This window comes from Callorhinus ursinus, unplaced genomic scaffold, assembly GCF_003265705.2.
Source record: "Callorhinus ursinus isolate GAN/ISIS: 27379988/994484 unplaced genomic scaffold, GSC_fseal_2.0 scaffold20, whole genome shotgun sequence".
Classification (NCBI taxonomy): Eukaryota; Metazoa; Chordata; class Mammalia; order Carnivora; family Otariidae; genus Callorhinus; species Callorhinus ursinus.
The window spans coordinates 21957628-21975886 of NW_027397082.1; the positions used below are offsets into that span (position 1 = coordinate 21957628).

Sequence of the window (18259 nt, forward strand, 5' to 3'; positions counted from 1 at the left end):
GGCTCCCTCACCCATTAGTGTGTGACTGAGGGCCAGTTACTTCACCTGAAGGCCCCCAAAGCCAGCCAGCCTGCAGACTCAGAATCCAGACCTCCTGGTGTCACCCGGGTTCTGACTCTGGAACCAGACCACCAAGGGTCAAGTCCTGGCCCCTATCCTCACTTAACTTCTCTTTGCCTGGCTACCTTTATCTGTAAAGTGAAGATAATAACAGTACCCACTCGCCTTATTATACCATTACTGTGAGAATTAAATGGGGTAACTTATGCAATGTGCTTAGAACAGACACAGTAAGTACCCAAGAAGTATTAGCTATCAATAGAAATAGCTGGTGATAAGGCCGTGAAGTGCTGCGCAGTGTCTACGGCACTTAGAGCTCACTGAATGGCAGTTATGATTACCTTCGCCCCCACTAGGCTACGGTGTCCCTGGAGGTGGGGGGTCCTGGGTCAGATCCATCTCTGATTCCCCCAGCAGCCAGCAGCACAGTGCCGGGCACCAGGCAGGAGCTCAAACACATGCTTGAGGACCGACAGGTGAAGAACTGCCCTTCTGGAACAGAGGGTGTGGGCAGCCAGGAGCCTCCTGCCAGGAGAAGGGAGAACCGAGGTGTCAGGAAAGAGAAAGCAGAGCGGAGGGGGAAAGGCCGAGACGGGCAGATAAGCAAGTGAAGTGAGTGAGAAAAGGAACAGGAGAGGCTGTGGCGGAGGGAGATAAGGAGGAAGGATGGAGAAAGCGATCGGCGAGGAAATGCCCAGGGAGGTGAGGGAGCCCCCAGGAGAGGCGCAAGGCGAGCCCGGCGCTGAGGCAGGGGAGCCGGGGCACGGGAGAGGGGCGCACAAGCCGGGGCGGGACGCGCGGGAGCCGGCGGGAGGGGCCGAGGGGGGCTCCACCTCGCCTCCCGGCCTGGGCCCGCGGGCGGGGGGGCGGGCGACTGGAGATTGGCTGGGGCGCACGGCGAGGCTGGGGCCGGAGCCCCGAAGTGGGAGGTGCCAGGATCACTCGGTGCGCCCGCAAGCGGAGCGAAGGCTGCCACCACTCGGGCCACCTCGGCGGTGGCGGCGGCTGCAGGGGAGCGGCAGGGCGGCGGGCGCACTCCAGGGCAGCTGGGGACGCCGCGCACCATGCAGGCGACGGCGGGGGGCGCGCGGGCGGCCGCGCTGGCGCTGCTGCTGGGGGCGCTGCAAGGGGCGCCGGCGCGCGCCCAGGAGTACGACTACTACGGGTGGCAGGCGGAGCCGCTGCACGGGCGCGCGTACTCCAAGCCGCCGCAGTGCCTCGACATCCCCGCGGACCTGCCGCTCTGCCACACGGTGGGCTACAAGCGCATGCGGCTGCCCAACCTGCTGGAGCACGAGAGCCTGGCCGAGGTGAAGCAGCAGGCGAGCAGCTGGCTGCCGCTGCTGGCCAAGCGCTGCCACTCCGACACGCAGGTCTTCCTCTGCTCTCTCTTCGCGCCCGTCTGCCTCGACCGGCCCATCTACCCGTGCCGCTCGCTGTGCGAGGCCGTGCGCGCCGGCTGCGCGCCGCTCATGGAGGCCTACGGCTTCCCCTGGCCCGAGATGCTGCACTGCCACAAGTTCCCCCTGGACAACGACCTCTGCATCACTATGCAGTTCGGACACCTGCCTGCCACCGCGCCTCCAGGTAGCGCCGCCGCCGCCCCCGCGCGCTCCGACGCCCCGGGTGCCCGCGAGGCCCCCGGAGGTGCCACCCCCTTACACACACACACACACCGCACACAGCCTTTGCTCAGCCCTGCATGCCCCGGGAATTGCAACTCCCACCCTCCTCCACCCTAGCCTACCTATACACACACACACCATTTTCTGTACCTGGGAACCCTAAATTCTCCCACTGGCTTCCCCAATCCCCCCAGACTGGGAGACCTTCGGGTAAAGCTCAGTGCAGAAGAAAGAGCAGATTGCCAGGCTCTGCCACTGAAAAGGAGCCCTTAGGAGTTGCTTAACTTTGAGCCTCAGTTTTTCCATAAGTAACATAGGAAGTGAGCTCAGGTTCCAGAAACCTGTGAGATCCTCAGTGCCACCTCCCACCCACCCCGAGACCCATTACCCCTAATTCCTCCTCGGTCTCAGCCTCCCTTCACTGTGCACCCCCCACCCCCAAATGCCAAACTCCTTGCAAACAGAGTAAGCCTGAGCTGGGCACCAGACAGGAGAATAAAAAGTGGCACTGATAAAAGTTTCGTCTGGGCAGTTGATTCAAGAGTCTAAGGAGACCCTGATGCTGGGACTCCCCCAAGGGGCAGCGCTGCTTTCCCGTTTTCCCATCTGACCCGACCCCCAAAAAGCAACTGGACTCACCACACCCTACCCACCCCTCCCCCAGGTCTAACTTCATCCACACAGCCCTTGGTCCTACTCTCCTCCTGAGAGTCAGTTGGGTTGGGGTCCTGTGACTGGGGAGTGTTAAGAGACAGCCCTGTTCTTGGATTGGAAATGGGACCAGGAAGCAGGGGAGAGAGCCAGTTCAAGCAGAGACAGCGCCGTCCCTAGCAGGGATCCCAGCATGGTTCCTTTTCTGGTTTTCTTGGAAGCCACGTATTAAGAGCCTGGAAGGCAAGAAGTCCTGGGCTCCGGCTCGGAATCCCACCAGGCCCTGCCGTCTCTGAAGCCCACTTTCCCCTGTGATGGGGGCACCCACCCGGAGGCAGAGATACAGGACAGAGGGCAGGTGCTGTGTGGTGGCCTGAGAACCAGAGGCAGCCTGAAGTGTTTGTGTGGCTAACAATAAAACTGAGAGTATTTCATATAAAAATTAAGAGTCTGGGCTTCCCTTGAAAAACCAAAAGTTCTGGCAATGTGAAGCTGCCCACCTCAGACGGTGATGCTCTTCAGTTTACCACAGTCCCTACCCTGCCACCCGCGGGGACCCTGTGTGCCTAGGAAGACCCTGCAGATACCCCCATCCCGGCACTAGCCTGGGAGTCACAAATCCTGAATTCTAAGGTCAGTTCACAATAGTACTGCAGACTTGGGTACCACTCGGCCTCAGTTTTCTTTTCTTTAATAAAACCTACTTCATAGGCTGAGGATTAAATGAAACAAAGTTTAGAAGAAGACAACGCACATCATGGTAGCAGTTGCCAGGGTCATGGAGCAATTGTGCCCACGGGGGCAGTTTTGTCCCCGTGCAATGTTGTCTGTTTTGGAACCTCACAACTACTCAGTGAGCACCGTTACCATCATCCCATTTCCTGATGAGAGTGGAGGCTTGGCAGGGGGAGGTGGCTCCTCAGTGGGGTAAGCCCGTACTCTTGAGTGGCTTTTCGGACTCCGATCCCCTCATCAGCCTCCCCTCATCAGACCCCACCCCTGCTTCTCTCTTCAGTGACCAAGATCTGTGCCCAGTGTGAGATGGAGCACAGTGCCGACGGCCTCATGGAGCAGATGTGTTCCAGTGACTTCGGTGAGTGTGGAGCCCACGTGGCCACTGCCCCAATTCCTCTCCTTCTTGATACACACATACACACACACAACAAACACCCATGTCCACAACCATCATAGTGAATACTAACAGTTTTTGCATCATGGGTCCCTTTTAGAATCTGATCATGACCATGAACCGTCTGGCCAAAGAAATGCACCTCATTTTGCAGGTCATCCCAGGGGCTTCAGAAGCCCCTCAAGGCCATGGTCCATGGGCCCCAAAACCAACCCCTGGCCAAGGCTCCTGCAGCCCTCCCTCGGCACCTGCCCACAGAGGGCCCTCCAGGGCTGGATTCTCTTTGGGAGAAGCAAGCTAAGCCTGGAGATGGAAGGGAAAGAGCTGGGACCCAGGATGGGAGTGCAGCACCCTCGTCCCTGGGCACCTCTGCGTGGTACCCGATGCACCTCTGGCCAGGGGAGCTGCGGTCACTTGTCCCACGCCTTCATCCTGGAGCCTCTCCATTCCTGGGACAGTGAGCCAAGTCTAGTCAGGACCACACGAGCCGGCATGTGGCCTTTGCCAAGCTGGCTGCTGTTTTGTCTTAGCCTCCCTGTTTGTAAAAAAGAGATCGCAATGAAATCCTTACTTTAGTCTTTTATGTCATTAGTCTGTTTGGAAAGAGGATACTCCTATTGCAAGGTGTGTGTGTGTGTGTGTCCAAGAGAGAAAAAGAGAGTGGGTAAGGAGAGAAAGAGAGATTGAAAGAAAGAGATTTTATAACCATTTCCTTCCCTGGGTGAACAGAGTCATTCTCTGGCATCTCCCTGGCTGCTCACAGAGATGCAGATCCAGAGGCCTGAAGAAAGGGGAGACTAGCCTAAGTGACCCCCCCAAGTTCCAGACTCCCAATGCCCAACTGTACTAGGCTCTCTACAGCCACCTTGTGTGCCCTGGATGGTCACCCCGACCCCACTCTGGCCTTCATGCACCTCCCCCACCCTCCAGACACACCACAGACATACTCTCATATATCAACCACACAGCACCAAACAGCACACTCCCACCCATACTGTACAGTCTGACACAGATTACAGTGGTGTGTTCCCACCAGCAAGAGCTGGTTGTGTGCATGCTGCTCAACCCAGCGCTCCGTGATGCGGTGGGCCATGGGGGCGGGCGGTGGGCATTTACCCCATGGAAACCAGCACGTGCCACAGAGCAGAACCCCTCCCCAGGGCTAGCTGTCAAGCATTTACCAGCCCACCCTATCACTGCTACACACACACACACACACACACACACACACACACACACACACAGCCAGAAATCCCATTTGGATCCCATGATCCTAGGGATCATGAAGTCTACCACCCCAAGGCCCAGGCTTGGAACTTAAGGCACAGGCACCAGCTGAGGGCCCAAGAGCATCCTGAGCAGACCTGCCCGTTCTCACCCTGCCCCTCTGTCTCCCCCCTCGGCGCGCGCACACACAGTGGTTAAAATGCGCATCAAGGAGATCAAGATAGAGAATGGGGACCGGAAGCTGATTGGAGCCCAGAAAAAGAAGCAGCTACTCAAGCCAGGCCCCTTGAAGCGCAAGGACACCAAGAGGCTGGTGCTGCACATGAAGAGCGGCGCCAGCTGCCCCTGCCCACAGCTGGACAGCCTGACCGGCAGCTTCCTGCTCATGGGCCGCCAAGTGGACGGGCAGCTGCTGCTTATGGCCGTCTACCGCTGGGACAGGAAGAATAAGGAGATGAAGTTCGCAGTCAAATTCATGTTCTCCTACCCCTGCTCCCTCTACTACCCCTTCTTCTATGGGGCTGCTGAACCCCACTGAAGGGCACTCCTCCCTGCCCCACCACAGCCAGCTGTGCCTTGCCCTCTCCCCAGCCCTGGGGCACTCTCTCTTCCTGCCCACTTGGCCTCACCCCTACTCCCAGGCTGACTCAGCCCCTGCCTAAGTGGTTTCATGCAGTGTCGTTACCAGCACAGGCCCTGAGGAATGGGCATGGAGCCTGAGCTGTCCATGACTGAGGGGTTCTGGGGTCCCTGGGGACTTCTCTTAGGAGCAAGGCTTTCTCATTTGGGAAGGAACCCAGGGTTTTGGAAAGTAGGTGGAGGAGAGAGCGAGGGAAGCGTGGAGGGGCTCTGAGCAGCCTGAGGCAGATTCCCAAGTAGATCATGGTGTCAGCTCCCCTCTGTTGGTGGTGAGGCCTCACCTTGAAGAGGAAAAGTCTCAGTATTAGGCTGAGCTATTTGGGGGACAGTTCCCTACCTCCACTGCCCACTCGTGTCATCATAGTCCCCCGAAGGAGAGGCACTAGGGTCACAGTGCCCTCCAGCCACAGTTCCCCACCTCCCCCATCTCTGACCCTTTCCCTTCCTGCTAGACTGGAGAGAAGCCCAGCCCAGACCCCCTCCCAGAGGCTGCTTTTTGGGGTTCGTCCCTCAGCCTCCACATGTCCCTGTTACCCTGATGGTAAGTTATCGCCACCGCTGCAAGGCCACAGGTACTAGATCTGACGCAGGCAAGGTTTGGTTGCTAATGTTTTCTTTTGTAAGTTTTTAATTAAATCAAAAAAAAAAAAAACAACAGTTGGTTTCGACTAGGTTCTTTCTTTGTCAGCTGGTCCCCAAAGGTGGGCAGAGGGAGGTTCACAAGGGACTTCTGGAAAGAGGCCCTTGTCCTAACCCACGGCCGGTCCACACAGACATACTTGCAATGCCCGTGTTCTTGCAGGACCCCCTGAGAGCACAGGGTGAGCATCACCCTTCTCATCCCCGTCACCCAGTGAGGAATGGAGGTGACCGTCCCTTTGTTCCCGAAGAGGGAGAGAGACCCCAAGACCCCCAGCCTTCTCCCACGGTCAGAAGGCTCCCACAGTCCTGCAGCATGTCCCTGACGCTGCGTGCTCCTCAGATCCCAAGAAGCCTGGGCCACAGGGAACTCCTCTGAAGAGCCAAGGGCCTAAACGTGTCAACTCCTTCCCCTTGGGCACTTAGACCGCCCTGGGCACTGGTCCCGACCTGCAGGGGAGAATGGGGTCGACCTGTGCCACAGGGACCAGAGGAGCAGCACCCCCAGGAGCCGGTCAGAAGCACATACTAGGCCTACTGTATCAGAAACCACATTTTAACACATAAAACTTCAAATCATCTAGAGAGCTTTTGCAAAATAGGGGGCCCCACTCTACACCAATTAAATCGGAATCTCTGGAGGGGGCACAGAAATCTGAATCTCTAGATGCTCCCTGGGGTGGTATGCAGCCTGGGTTGAAAACCTCGATCTAGGGGCGCCTGGGTGGCTCAGTCGGTTAAGCAGCTAGCTGCCTTCTGCTCAGGTCTGGTCCTGGGATCGAGCCCCACATCTGGCTCTCTGCTTGGTTTAGCGGGGAGTCTGCTTCCCTCTCTCCCTCTGCCTCCCCCCCTCCACACCCTGGCTTGTGCTCTCACTCACTTTCTCCCAAATAAATAAAATCTTTAAAAAAAAAAAAAAAGAAAGAAAGAAAACCTCAATCTAGATAAGCCAACAGCTAAGGCAAGAGAAAGGTGAGGGGCTGAGGTGACCTCAGGCTGGAAGGGTCTCGGTCCTGCATACCGGGAAGGAAGCAGCTATCGTAACTGAGGGCTGCTTCAGCGAGCTCAGAGCAGATGGTGCTGCTACCTGGAGCTGAATGGGGCAGGGAGGGGAGAAGGCCTGAAATGGAGGCAACAGGCTCCTGCCACTCAAATGTCCAGCATTTGGAAGGGGTGTTGCCAGGAAGGAGACCCGGGGATTTGTCAGGGGGCTGGGGACACCCCCAGAGCAGCTTTCCTCACCAGCGAGGGTCCAGCTGCCAAGTCCAGTCAAGCATCCTGCTCCTCTAAGACAATACAGCCATGTTCTCTTGTGAGGACTTGGCTTCCAAGGCTCTCAGAGAAGCATGTTGCCACAGAGAATCGAGAAAGGCCAAAGGGCCCAAATTCTGCTGTGGGGCCAGTGTGAGCTAACAGGTGGTCTGACAGCCTGCCCATAAATCACCTCCCTGGGCAGGCAGGTGGCCTCACCACAGGTCAGGAGCAGCAGAGGCCTGCTTGTTTCTCCACAACTCTGAGGAAGCCACCGCCGCCCACCCTCACCCAAAGTCTGCCCAGCCCACCAGCTCCCTGAATCTGCCCCTTGTCTCCCAGCCTCCTACCCCAACCAAATATTTACGGACACTTCTATGGTCAACCAGGACCAGGGATTATTTTTCCACTGAACACACAGGACTCCAGCTACTTCTGGCAGAAGCACAATACTGACCTCTGTCAGGTGCTGGCAGCCAGGGAGTTGGAGCAAACGGGGGAGAGACTCCCCTCGCCCATCCCGGGAAGCCCCAGCAAGACAGTCCTCAGCCACCCCCAACACAGGGGTCAAGCTCTATATGTCGGCTCCGTCCCCAACATCTGCTGTCAGATTCCCCTCCCAGCAGTCTCTTCCTGGGACCAAGAAGAATCCTCCCCAAAACAAGGGGAGCCCCCACAAGGCCTGAGCCCGCCCTTCATTTCCTTCGGTCACAACACGCTCCCTCCCTCCCAGCCAGTCCGGAGACAGACAGCTGGTGCTGCCCAGCGAGCATCTGGGCTGTGTCAGCAAACAACTGCATCTAACAGAAACCCCAAGAAACAGTGGGGCTTCTCCATACCAGAGGTCTGGAGACAGCCAGGCACGAGGTCCAAGTCCCAGACTCATTCTTTCTTCCAGCTTTGCCAGGGGGTGGCTTCTGTTCTTGTGGTTACAAACAGTGCCCCCTCCTCCCCACTCCTAACCACAGTCCAGGCAGCAAGGCAGGGAATGAGAGCAAAAACAGCATGTCAGCTGCCTCCGGCCCTTTTAATCAGGAAAACAGTATTTTCCCAACAAAGTCCCACCTGGTAGATTTCCACTTTTAGCTCACCCACCAGAATGAAGTCACATGGCCACCCCTATTTGCAAGGGAGCAGAAGAAGTCAGGTGTTTCAGTTGGGTACAAAATCAGAGTTCTGATAAAGAACAGGAAAAATCTGGGGTGGGCGGCTAAATACTTGAGATCAGGGGGTGCCTGGGTGGCTCAGTCAGTTAAGCATCTGACTCTTCATTTCGGCTCAGGTCATGATCTCATGAGATTGAGCTCCGCATAGGGCTCCACACTCAGCTGGGAGTCTGCTTCTCTCCCTGTCTCTGCCCCTCCCCCAACTCTAAAAAATAAATAAATCTTAAAAAAAAAAAATACTCAGGATCAGGTGAAAAGAGGTAGTAGAGCCCAGTTTTGAGTTCCAATACTGTGACTTAGTGACCATGTGACACTGGGAACACTGCCCAACTATAAAATGGAATAATAATGTCTATTTCACAGGGTGGCTGAGTGTTCAGTGGGGAAATATATGAAAAGTTCCTGGAACCAGCACCCAGCATTTAGAAGATATTCATTAAATGGTAATTAGTATTTTTCCTAACCTAAGGCCTTGACCCGGATAGCACGGTGCCTTGCACATAACAGTACATTCCTAACTGATTTGTTAACTAAGAAATACTACTGGCAGGAAGGTAGGGAAGACAGGAACATCTCACCTAAAACCCAGAGTTGTTACTTTCAAGACAGAACCTACATTTGGCATTTTACTTCAGAAAATACACCCCCGGAGGGTATGTAAGCCAAGAGAGAGGAGAAGACATGTAATACTAGAATAAATATCAAGCCCATGCTGGGTGGCAGGCACTACTCCAAGCACTCTGGCTGGTATTCTTATTTTTTTCTTTTTAAAGATTTTATTTATTTATTTTACGGGGTGGGGGGTAGAGAGTGAGCAAGCACACCCATATGAGAGGGGAGGGGCAGAGGGCGAGGGAGAGAGAATCCTCAAGCAGACCCTGTGCTGAGTGTAGAGCCCGATGTGGGGCTCAATTTCACGACCCTGAGATCATGACCTGAGCTGGATACTCAACCGAGCTACCCAGGTGCCCCTCACTCTGGTATTCTAATTTAAGCCTGCCAACAGCCCCTTTTAACGATGAGGAGGCTGAGGTTCAGAGAGGTTAATGAGCTTATTGAAGGACACACAGCTTGTACGTAAGAGTGGTACTAGAATTTGACCCCGGGTTCTTAACCACCATACTACTGCCTGCATGGGGCAAAGCCAAGCGGAGGCGGGGCGGGGGGTTGGGGGGAACAGACTATCTGCCACCCTGCCTCGCTGGAAGATTTCCGGGAGCCCTGCTCAGAGCCCACACCAAGGGCCCTGTCAGCAGCAGGGGAGCCAGCCTCAGAATGCAGCTTTTCTCCTGCCCCAAAGCAGCCCACCCCTGACCCCCTCCTCCCCTCTAAGCCCCATCAGCATCCAGGCTCTTGAGCCCCACAAAGGAAGCTCACAACCCACAACTGTTTAGTCGGCTGTAATCCTGGCTAAAGTTCACTCCTTGGGAAATCCAACGTGGGGGGTGGTTGCTGCTGGAATGTATGTGGCTGGGACCCAGTACTCCAGCCCAGACAGCAGGCTCTGCTGGGGCCCTGAAGAAAGCAGGCAGCCTGGGGAATCCGGAATCCCCAACCCCCAGCTGTGCCAGAGAATGGAATGTGCTGCTCTGGGGTGTTGAAACAGACCCAAACAAGGGAGGTGGTGCTGGGGGTGGGGAGCTCCTGCCACAAGGCTGCCTCTGTTCCTCTGGAGACTGAGCCTACTTTGCTAGGGCTCGGGATGGGCAGGCCCCTATTAGCTCAGTGGCTCAGAAGATCCTGGAGCTAGTGGGGGCAAGGCAGAAGAGAGGAGAGGCCGACAGCCAGGATTGTATGTTCACCCAAAGTTTCCCTGATAAGACCTCTCCAAGCACCCCTGGCACAATTCACACCCTGGCTCCATGGCTTACTAGCTACATGACCTCGGGCAGGTTCTGTAACCTCTCCAGGCCTTCACTTTACTCATCAGTTAAATGGAGTTAATAACAGAAGCTAGCTTTTGGGATTGTCATGAGGTTTAAATAAGAATGACACGCTCAGCATGTTGCCTGGCACAGTGCTCAATAAATGTAGGCGTTGGGACGCCTGGATGGCCCAGTAGTTCAGTCAATTATGCATCTGCCTTCGGCTCAGGTTATGATCCTGGGGTCCTGGGATCGAGTCCCACATTGGGCTTCTTGCTGAGCATGAGGCCTGCTTCTCCCTCTGCCTGCAGCTCTCCCTGCTCATGCTCTTTCTCTCTGACAAATAAAAATTTTTTTAAAAAGTAATAAAATAACATCCAAGATATAAAATAAAATAAAACAAAGTAGTTGTTATCATGGTCTTAGAGCCAGCCACCAGCTATACGATAGACACTGGAGCCAGGGCCTCTCAAAAGGGGTACCTCGAAGGTTCCATGGAGACAGGGCATGAAAATGGAGCTTTCTTGGGCTTGAGCCCTGAGGGCCAGGAGATCAACGACTACAAATTCTGAAGACCCCAGAAACCAGGACCAGTTCAAAGTCTGCCAAGGCTCACCAAAGATTGCTCCCTATCCCTACCAAACCACAAAAAGATCAACAGAACCCTCAACTCAAGCCAGGCTGTGGGAGCTGGCTGCCTGTCCCAAGTCTGCCCCAATGGGTACCAGAGCTGGAGCAAAACCTGGCTACTATTCCTCCCAATGGGTGCCTGAGAGCAAACTGGGGGCATCTTTTAAACCAGGCATCCAGTTCTACTATGAAGAGTGTCCTCCAGGCCACCTCGCATTCGGTCCTCTCCACACTGTGGACCCCAGCCAGCTGCAAGACACAATCCAACCGCCGTGGCTTCATTTTCCCAGTGGGACCTGCACTTGCAAGTTGTGCCTCCCCAGCCTGCTCTCACTGAGGCCCTCACACACACTGTAAAGGGACAAGGAGGTGGCCCCCTGGCTTCCCTTCAGTGGGAAGACCCAGCCAAGACCCGATGATAAAACCCGAGTTTCCCAAGCCCCAGAATCCCATGTTCCAAAGGCTATGCGTGGTACAGACTACTTCACCAACACTACGCATCGTTTTTGTTTTCCCAAAATAATATTGCCTCTGCTTTTTCAAACTACACTTTGGCCTCAGATGCTTTCCTGAGTAATAGTCTAAGATTAGTCTCTGGTTTAAAAAAAAAACAAACAAAAAACAAACACTGTTCTAAGCCATCCAGGACAGAGCTGTCTTGTCCCTAAGAGTGCCAGGATGGCAGTAGCAGGCTGGCCTTTGGGGAGCACTTCCTGTGCTCCAGGCACCGTGCTCCATGCCTTGAGTGGATGGTCTCGCTTACTCCTCACGGCAGCCCTCTAAGGGAGACAGCGCTATCACACCCATTTTACAGAGGAAAGCAGCACAGAAAGGCCTGGGGGCAATGCCCCTGTGGCAACTCGCTCCAGCATGGCTGCGCTGACGGGAGAGGTGGGCCAAGTGTGGGGCTGGCCACAGCACTGCCTACTTCTTACTGCCCGCAGACTCTCCCTGGCTAACACAGGCCGCTCCTGCTGAGAAAGGCCTATCCTCTCATGCCGTAGGGAACACACCTCTTCAAACAGATGTGGTGTCCGTCCTGGAGTGAGGCGCCGGCCGGGATGATCTCTGAGCAGCCTTCCAAATGAGCTACCCATGACACACGCCATCCACAAAAGCACAGGCGCAGCCCCGGCTGCCTCTGCCCTGGGCCTGTGCCATCACTGCTGTTCCCCTCACCACCATCTTTACTGCTCCTCTGGACCCAGGCTGCTGAGGCCACTTTGCTACTTTTTTAAAGTGAACACAGTCTTCTGTAAAAACTGCCAGGAAAAGGTCCTGGCTGCTTCCCTGCCTCCCAAGGCCCCTCGGAGCTGCTGGGGCTCCCCCATACTAGGGGAAGTTCCCGAGCTAGGCAGAATCCCATCCTGGACCAGGCCACGGCCTCTGTGAGCTGCGCATGCATGGAGCCATGAGAACATGGCTGCAACCTAACCTCAGCTCTGACGCAGGGTCTCTCCTGCAGTCTTCACTGCCATGGGCCTCCGTCTGGAAAACACGGCTCATAGCCAGCTCTGGTCTGCAAAGTGCCATGCCAAACCTTTCACTGCTGCTGGTCAACTTCCTTTGGCCTCAATGTCCTTACCTATAAAATGGGGAGAACAGTGCCTACCTCATAGGACCATCATAAGGATTACATAAAATGACACGTGTAAAGCACTCACCACTGCGCCTGGCACCCAGTACACACCCCACAAACCCTGCTTTCAGAGAACTGCTTATCTGTCCCATCTCACAGCCAGTCCTCTTCCGGCTGCCTCTCAGCCTCCCGAGGGCCAATCCTTTTTTGCTTTCTAAGAAGGATTAGCTAAAATCTTTCCGTTCTAAAGCCTGTATTGCTTAGTGTTTGACAAGTCCTGGTCCTAACCCCAACTGCTCACAATTCGGTCACAAGATGGAGTCTCGAGTCAATCTGACAAACATGTACGGAGCCCCACCCGCACAAGGCACAGCTTTCCTCTCCACCCCCCCCCCCCCCCCCCCCCGCCGGCAGACTGCACCACCCCCCCGCAGCAGCCTCCACGCCCCCTCCAGCCCTGTCCTGCAGGCACAGCACCGGCCTGCAAACTCAGCCAGAGCTGGTGAGTCTGGCTCTCCAGCCTCAGAGAGAGGATTAGTGCAAGGACCAGGACGAAAACGTCAGAAGCTTGAGGGCCTTTTTATTGACAATTCTCCATATACACAGAGATCCTTTTCATTCCTCTCCAGTGTAAATAAAGCACAGGGTACTTAACTCTCATCTCTTAACAAAGGAGCCCTAGGCCTGCCTGGTTCCCCAGGGCCTTGCACCTCCCTGGCCTGTTGCGGGCCCCTGGCTGCCCAGCCCTAACTAGCCCCAGAAAGCTGGCCCGGGATGGCCTTGTCTCCCCATCCTGCCTCCTCGGATCCCTGCTCAGCCTCCTATGGGTCCTGGGTCCCCGCCAGCCCATGACTCCAGGGAAGCATCCTGGAAAAGGAGAAGCCCCCCGTTGTCTCCATCCCACTCCTTGTGCCACATGTTCCCAGGAACCATGCAATAAATAAATAAATACTTCAAAAAGGCAGGGTAGCTCCAGGGGAGAGAAAGGGTGCCTGAGCCCGCTCAAGGCTTAGGAAGAGACACTGGTGCCCTAAGAGTCCAGAGTGAACATAAAATTACTGAAGAGAGGATGGGGACCTCCATGGCCTTAACCCTTAAGTGAGACTGTCCTGCTGAGGAAGAGCACCAGAATCTAGGACACAGCCCGGAGAGATCCTACACTTCCCAGGCCCCCAAGGGTCAAGGGCTTCAGGACCTCTGCTCTGCTTGCCTGTCTCACACTTCATGGGACAAGGGGCCAGGGAGGGGGATCATAGCTCTGGGCCAGAGGAGGGGTGCCTGTGGCTCTGAACAGGAGGAGTAAGAGTGATCTGAATGCCTGGCATCTACCCAGGGAAGCTGTCACCAGGGTAATATGTGGGCTGAGATTCTGCAAGTCAAGGTTTCTGCAAGGTGAGCCTGATGTCCTTTGAGCTGCTAGGGCTCCCTATGTTTTGCTCCATTTAATACTAAAGGACTCTGACAGGCCCTTCTAAACACGTCGTCCTCTGGGAGAACATGGAAACTTCAACCCTGATCTAGGACTTCTGGTCTTGTTAGCTCTGGCCACATCTCTGGTGGAGAAACAATGAGATGCTGATGCCTGAAGCGACATTCAAAAAGCAGAGTTGGGTCATGCCATGCCCAAGCCCTTCTGAAGGCTCTCAGAGGCCAAGGGGCTGGCCCAGGAACCAGCAAAGGAAGAATCTCTTCTCCCAATCTCTGATCCATGGTCTCCTAGAATTGTGAGGTGTGGAGAGACACCCTGATGCTCAGAGATCCCTACAGAGACCAGGCCTAGCTCACTACTGCTCTCTAGTTTATATTCCCTGCCCAGCTCTGAGTCCACTAATTCAGCCCAGGGCAGAGGAGGGCAAACCTGCCAGACCCTCCAGGGGCTCCTCTCCCCTCTGGGTTTTGAGAACTGCCACTTACTAGCCACCCACAAGAGTGGGGAGCAGCTCCAGAACCCAGCTGGAGACAGCAAGGATAGGAAGGGGAAGCCTACCTAGCGTTCAGGCCACATTTGCCCAGCACACACCACAAGGGGCTAGGGACAGGAAAGTGAGGCCTGCTGCTGGCCCCAAGGACCGACGCCCACTTTGGACCCCAGCCCCTCTTCTCACTTGCTCAAGGTCTGGTTACACGAGGCACACACAAACACAGTCTCTCTCTGGGCTTCGGGGGCTGAAAAGGAGGAAGAACTTGGTGAGACACTTCCTCATGCCCTTTGGTTCATGGCCCCCAATACTGCAACCACCTCCCCGACTCCCAAAGCCCCACACAAGCCACCCACCACTCAGCCCACATCCTCGCTAACCCAGCTCCCTAGCCTGCCCTCAGATTCCTCTTTCCTTGGGGACTGGGGACTGCAGGAGTGACCATTACCAACAGCAGGCCTCTCCCAGGTGCTCTGCATTAGAAATTATTTTGGTACCAACAAAAGACCACTAAAAATTCTTTTTAATAAAATACCAGAAGAAAATTTTCCAACATGTTTTAACAGTGGTTATCTCTAGGTAGTAAGATTACAGGATTACTTTTTTCTTCCTCCTTTATAAAATGATCTCCAAATCTTCTAGAATAAGCATATGCTACTTGCATGACCAGAAAAAAAACAAAAAAAAAAGCCTCAATTTCTGATTACAGCACGTTATAGGCGGTGTGCAGAACATGCTCCCACTACTCGTAGAACGTGCATGTGCATACGTATGTATCTTGCACACGGTGCCCTTCCCTTGTTTATCTGTATCTTTTGTTTTGTTTACAATGAGTGTGTACAGGTTTTATAGAATGAAAGAAATTTTTCATTTTGTTAAACGCATTACCAAGTTAATGAGAAAAAGAATAAAATTCAGCACAGTGGTTTTCTCTGGGGAAGGCAGGGTGGTGCTGGGAGCCTTGGGGTGCTAATGCTCTGTTTTTTAACCTCAGTGAAGAAACCACAGATATTCACTACTAAGTCTTATAATTCAGATACATTAAATATATTCTTTTGCATGCATAAAATACTTCAGTGTTTTGTTTGTTAAAGGACAGTGGAGATGTTTCTCCAGGCCAGACAGGATCCTGAGTCCCCCTGCCTTCTCACTGACCCGGTGCTCCCTTCCCACGCTGCAGCAGCCCTTGGAGGAGGCAGGAACCAGCCAAGCCCTCCCAACGCCCTGACCCTGGGCCACCTGCACCACTCACCTGTGGCCCCCATGGAGGACTTGGGCACCTTGAAGGAACAGCACCGAGAGCAGAAGCTGTTTCCACAGTTACTGCAGCTCCGCTGCAAAGAGCCATGGTCAATATCAGATGCATCGCCCACAGCGGGAGCCCCCCACCTTCCCATCAGCTGATCTCACCCAAGGAACCTGGGACTACCATGGGAATAGGGAGGTGCCCAAGTGGGGGCAGGACAGAGCAAACACAACATCCAGTGGGAAGGCTAATGAAGGTGTGGGCACAGGGACAGCAGATCCCTGCTCACCTGAGCAAACCTCAGACCCCAGGCCCAATATGGCCAAATGACTCCCCGCTACTGCCCTGCACCTCATCCCAAGTTCCCACAAACACACCCCCAAGGAGACTTACCCTCTTCTTCAGCACTGAGAAGGTGGCCGAGCAGCCCGTACAGTTCCCTGACAAACAGAGGCAGCAGCTCAGCCTCGAGCTAGCCCAGGGCTCTGAACTCTCACCTGTTCCTGGCTCTTCTATGGGACCACTCAGGATGCCAGCCCAGCCCAGTCATGGCTGGGAGCAGTGAGCAAGGGAGCAAAGTCCAGGGCACCTGGGGGGCTCAGTTGGTTAAGCATCTGCCTTCAGCTCAGCTCATGATCCCAGGGTCCTGGGATCGAGTCCCACATAGGACTCCCTGATCAGTGGGGAGTCTGCTTCTCCCTCTACCCCTCCCCCCAGCTCATGATCTCTCATGATTTCTTGCTCTCACTCTCAAATAAAATCTCTGGGGGGGAAAAAGGGGGGAGCAAAGTCCAGATCCAGAGACAGAAGGGGACTCAAACTAATAGGGAAATTCCCAGGGCACCTGGGTGGCTCAGTCAGTTAAACATCTGCCTTAGGCTCAGGACATGATCTCAGGGTCCTGGGATCAAGCCCCACATCCAGCTCTCTGCTTAGCAGGGAGTCTGCTTCTCCCTCTCCCTCTGTGATCTCTCTTGCTTTTGCTCTCTCTCAAATAAATAAAATCTTTAAGGAAAAAAAAAAAGGAAAATTCCCATGATCCCTGAGAATCCATGTCTCCATACTATACACAGCTGCCGGTCTGTGTGCCCTCCCAGGACTCAGAGGCCCCACCGGCAGGTCCTGCCAAAACCGAAAAGCATCCAGCAGAATCTGCTCCCTGGAAATCACACCAAGCTAGGGGGGGACCTGAAAACAGGCATCCTTCAGAGAAGGCAGCTCCAATGAGCTCAGATGAAACCTGCCTGACACGACCCCTTCCTAAGTGCCTCCTTACAAATAGTCTGCCCACAGGTAATTCAGAAATGCCTAGAACCCCAGACTCCTGCTTCCTGTCATCTGAAGATAACAGGAGAGGAGCTCAGAACCAGGCACCTTCCAAGAAGATATGCAGGGCAAGGGCACAGACACTGAGTGGTGGGCAGGACGGAGCAGGGCAGAGCCGTGACAGACTCCACCTCAACCACCACACACGAGATGATCAAGTTTCCGGACCATGCTGGAGGAGTCAACAGCAGCTTAGCAAATGCAAGGGAGGAGGTGAAGGGGTGTAAGAAGAGATGAAGGACCGGGAGGGAGGGAACCAACGGTTCCTTCAGAAGCCACTATGCTCACCACCCACCCGTGCTTCCAGGAAAATTACAGACGGAAAAGGTGGACTGCAGCAAAGACACAGTCTGCTGAAGGGGGCGCATGCAGGTGAATGAAGGGAACCAAAAAGCAGAGGCAAACTGAGGCCTGAGGAGAGGAAAGGCCACACTGTGCCTGATGGCTTCACCAAGCTCCAGGAACAAAAGCAAACCCTGAAGAGAACAAAGAAGGTTCCAAGGGCTATGCCCAGGAACACAGACTATGGTCTGAGGCAGAAATCTCCATGCAAGCAGGGGCCACTGAGCCAGGGGAAAAAGCCCAGGGGTCCACGGTGGGCATGAAGGTGCTCCCGAAAGGGGCTACAGAGCCCAGCGCAGGGCTATGGGCCCAGAAGGAAGCTGAGTTGGGTCCTGAAAACACTTGAGAATGGATAATAAAGCTACTGGAGTAAATGTCTACAGCTTGGGGCCCAAAGGCATCCTGGGATCTGGCCAGAGCAATTAGCAGCTTCAGGAAGCACTGTTGGGCCTCTTGAACCACCTATGTGGCCAGGTACAGAGCCCCGGGCCTCACCTTCACACAAAGGCCCAGAGCTATATTGACAGCCACATGTGGTCTCTTCCTCTGTTCCACCAGAAATGCCTGCAGCCCTTGTTACAGGACACTCCCTGTGTTCAAGGAAAGACGGGCCTGCCCAAGATAGAGCAAGAAGCCTGAGGCCAAGGTGCGTAAGGTGAATGCCATTGCTGCCAGGTAGCTCCTGGCCTGGCAGAGGAGAGGGGAAAGCATAGCAGGTACTGCCGCCTTGATGCCAAACCAGCAATCAGGCTACTCCAAGACTTTGTCCCCCGCACTAAGAATGTGGGCAAAGCAACCCACTTCGGGGCACCCGGGTGGCTCAGGCGGTTAAGTGTCCAACTCTTGGTTTAGGCTCGGATCATGATCTCACAAGTTGTGAAATAGAGCCTCTCTCTCTCTAAGAAGTAATCTTTTTTTTTTTAAGATTTTATTTATTTAGGGCGCCTGGGTGGCTCAGTTGGTTA

General features: G+C 54.7%; 2 protein-coding genes across 11 annotated transcripts in view; one reads left to right on the plus strand and one right to left on the minus strand.

Moving 5' to 3' along the window:
* Positions 1-1017: 1017 nt before the first annotated feature.
* SFRP5 (secreted frizzled related protein 5) lies at positions 1018-5333 on the plus strand. The gene is made up of 3 exons (XM_025880445.2): positions 1018-1647; positions 3352-3429; positions 4884-5333. The coding sequence occupies exons 1-3, from the start codon at positions 1125-1127 to the stop codon at positions 5228-5230; spliced, it is 948 nt and encodes a 315-aa protein (XP_025736230.1). The 5' UTR covers positions 1018-1124; the 3' UTR covers positions 5231-5333.
* ZFYVE27 (zinc finger FYVE-type containing 27) overlaps positions 1164-18259 on the minus strand; it is a 32987-nt gene continuing 15891 nt past the window's right edge. For 5 of the 10 annotated variants that reach the window (XM_073904352.1, XM_073904353.1, XM_073904357.1 and 2 more), the window contains 3 exons: positions 16020-16066; positions 15633-15714; positions 1164-4000 (listed from right to left, as the gene is read on the minus strand). In XM_073904352.1, the coding sequence (XP_073760453.1) occupies positions 3876-4000; positions 15633-15714; positions 16020-16066 (254 nt within the window). In that variant the 3' untranslated portion in view covers positions 1164-3875. Of the gene's footprint in view, positions 4001-13021; positions 14628-15632; positions 15715-16019; positions 16067-18259 lie in introns of those variants that run through there. The other 5 variants (XM_073904356.1, XM_073904359.1, XM_073904358.1 and 2 more) reach the window with 2 other exon arrangements.

What these genes read in the sequence shown, in the direction of transcription:
- SFRP5 (XM_025880445.2), top strand. Translation starts at nt 1,125, where the DNA reads ATGCAGGCGACGGCGGGGGGCGCGCGGGCGGCCGCGCTGGCGCTGCTG. An exon ending in GCCTGCCACCGCGCCTCCAG is followed by an intron (nt 1,648 to 3,351) that starts GTAGCGCCGCCG and finishes TTCTCTCTTCAG; the next exon opens with TGACCAAGATCTGTGCCCAG. An exon ending in GATGTGTTCCAGTGACTTCG is followed by an intron (nt 3,430 to 4,883) that starts GTGAGTGTGGAG and finishes GCGCACACACAG; the next exon opens with TGGTTAAAATGCGCATCAAG.